At 49.2% G+C, this 2,617-nt stretch overlaps 1 protein-coding gene across 1 annotated transcript; it reads left to right on the top strand.

Annotated features, from left to right (window-relative positions):
- The first annotated feature begins 601 nt into the window (after positions 1-601).
- LOC126496200 (pre-mRNA-processing factor 19-like) lies at positions 602-2,548 on the top strand. Its single transcript, XM_050133749.1, has one exon. It carries the CDS (start codon positions 920-922, stop codon positions 2,177-2,179), a length of 1,260 nt encoding a protein of 419 aa, XP_049989706.1. The 5' UTR covers positions 602-919; the 3' UTR covers positions 2,180-2,548.
- The last annotated feature ends 69 nt before the right edge of the window (positions 2,549-2,617 follow it).

Here is a 2,617-nt window from a genome sequence, read left to right on the forward strand (position 1 = left end):
ATTCTTAGAAGAAGAAAGGCAAATATGGCTGAGAAAGGTAGGGAAAATGTTCAACATCCTTAGACAGCGGCAGGTCTGCAAGGTCAAACTACATTCACATTTCATCTCACTGCAGTCGATATGGCCACCAAAAACAAAGCAGTAGCATCACATGCTGCCAAGAATGTGAGAAAATGAAACCTGGTGGAGATGTCAATCCAGCCACTGTGGAAAATCACAGTGCAGGTTCCTCAAAGCACTGATGATAGAACTGTCACATGATGTAGTTGCAGGACTGCTCCGAATAGCTGCAAGGGAATCTGAGCCAGCCAGTTACAGCGAGACAATGGAGCCCCTGTTTCTTTTGTGGCAGTATTCACAATGGCCAAGTTATGGCATCATCCTAGGTGTTAATCAACAGATGAATGGATAAAGGAATTTTGACATGTCACACACACACACACAAGACATAAAAGAGAGAGGTTAATTATTTTGGGAGAGAAGGGGGACTAGTAGAAAAAGGAAAGAGTACAGAAGAACATGAACAAACTACAATGATATGTGTGTATTGAAATGTCATATTGAAATTCATTATTTCCTGTACTAAGTGAAAACTTTTAATTAAAAGATGTTCTATCAGTCTGGGAGTCCGCTGCGAGGCGACTGGCAGCGCTGCGACGGCGCCATGTCCCTGATCTGCTCGATCTCCAACGAAGTGCCAGAGCATCCATGCGTGTCCCCTGTCTCTAATCATGTGTATGAGCGGTGACTCATTGAGAAGTACATTGCAGAGAATGGGACAGATCCTATCAACAACCAGCCTCTCTCTGAGGAGCAGCTCATCGACATCAAAGTTGCTCACCCAATCCGGCCCAAGCCTCCCTCTGCCACCAGCATCCCAGCCATTCTGAAAGCCTTGCAGGATGAGTGGGATGCCGTCATGTTGCACAGCTTCACCCTTCGCCAGCAGCTGCAGACAACCCGCCAGGAGCTGTCGCATGCTCTGTACCAACACGATGCTGCCTGCAGAGTCATTGCCCATCTCACCAAGGAAGTCATTGCTGCTCGAGAAGCTCTGGCTACTCTGAAACCACAGGCTGGTCTTATTGTACCTCAGGCAGTGCCAAGCTCACAGCCCAGTGTTGTGGGTGCAGGAGAACCCATGGATTTGGGTGAGCTGGTGGGAATGACCCCTGAGATTATCCAGAAGCTTCAAGACAAGGCTACTGTGCTAACCACGGAGCGTAAGAAGAGAGGAAAGACTGTGCCTGAGGAGCTAGTGAAACCTGAAGATCTCAGCAAGTACCGGCAGGTGGCATCCCATGTGGGGCTACACAGTGCTAGCATTCCTGGGATCCTTGCTCTGGACCTCTGTCCTTCAGACACCAACAAGATTCTCACTGGTGGAGCAGACAAAAACGTTGTTGTCTTTGATAAGAGTATTGAGCAAATCCTGGCCACTCTCAAAGGCCATACCAAGAAGGTCACCAGCGTGGTGTTTCATCCTTCTCAAGAACTGGTGTTTTCTGCATCCCCAGATGCCACTATCAGGATTTGGTCGGTCCCAAACACCTCTTGTGTACAGGTTGTTCGGGCCCATGAGAGCGCAGTGACAGGCCTCAGCCTCCATGCTACTGGAGACTATCTCCTGAGCTCCTCTGATGATCAGTACTGGGCCTTCTCTGACATCCAGACAGGGCGTGTGCTCACCAAGGTGACAGATGAGACATCCGGCTGCTCTCTTACCTGTGCACAGTTCCACCCTGATGGACTCATCTTTGGAACAGGAACCATGGACTCCCAGATCAAGATCTGGGACTTGAAGGAGCGTACCAATGTGGCCAACTTTCCTGGCCACTCTGGCCCCATTACCAGCATCGCCTTCTCTGAGAATGGGTACTACCTGGCCACAGCAGCTGATGACTCTTCAGTCAAGCTCTGGGACTTACGCAAGCTGAAGAACTTCAAGACATTGCAGCTGGACAACAACTTTGAGGTGAAGTCACTGATCTTTGACCAGAGTGGAACCTACCTGGCTCTTGGGGGTACAGATGTCCAGATCTACATCTGCAAACAGTGGACAGAGATTCTTCACTTTACAGAGCATAGTGGCCTGACCACTGGAGTGGCCTTTGGGCACCACGCCAAGTTCATCGCTTCAACAGGCATGGACAGGAGCCTCAAATTCTACAGTCTGTAGGCCCTATGCCTTCTCACAATTCTGGGCCTCATCTCAGTAGTGGGTTAGATTTAGGGGGGTGGAGGAACTTTAGGAGGAGGGAGGTCTGGTGGGGGGGACATTCACATCATTTCATTCTGGTCTGGATGATGGTCTGAGCCAGGGCACATGGAGCACCGCTATCCATGCAGCCTTCAGGCCCCAGGGAACGAACATGGAGGAATTGTCACCCTGTAAGTGCTCAGAGTAGGAGTCCAGCACTTCTTCCCAGTAGTGGCAGCTGTTCCATGCCTGCTCTGTTTCAGCTCTTCTGAGACAGGGAGGTGAGCCAAGGGAACTGTGAAGGGAGGGGCAGGAGGGCTCGTGCTGGTTTTTGTAAGCAGTGATCTAGTTTCATTTAAAAAAAAAAAACCCACACAGTAAAAAAAAAAAAAAAAAAAAAAAAAAAAAAAAAAAAAA

This window comes from Alexandromys fortis, unplaced genomic scaffold (assembly GCF_014885135.2).
Source record: "Alexandromys fortis isolate MF-2015 unplaced genomic scaffold, M_Fortis_MF-2015_v1.1 scaffold_1729, whole genome shotgun sequence".
In the NCBI taxonomy this organism is placed as follows: Eukaryota; Metazoa; Chordata; class Mammalia; order Rodentia; family Cricetidae; genus Alexandromys; species Alexandromys fortis.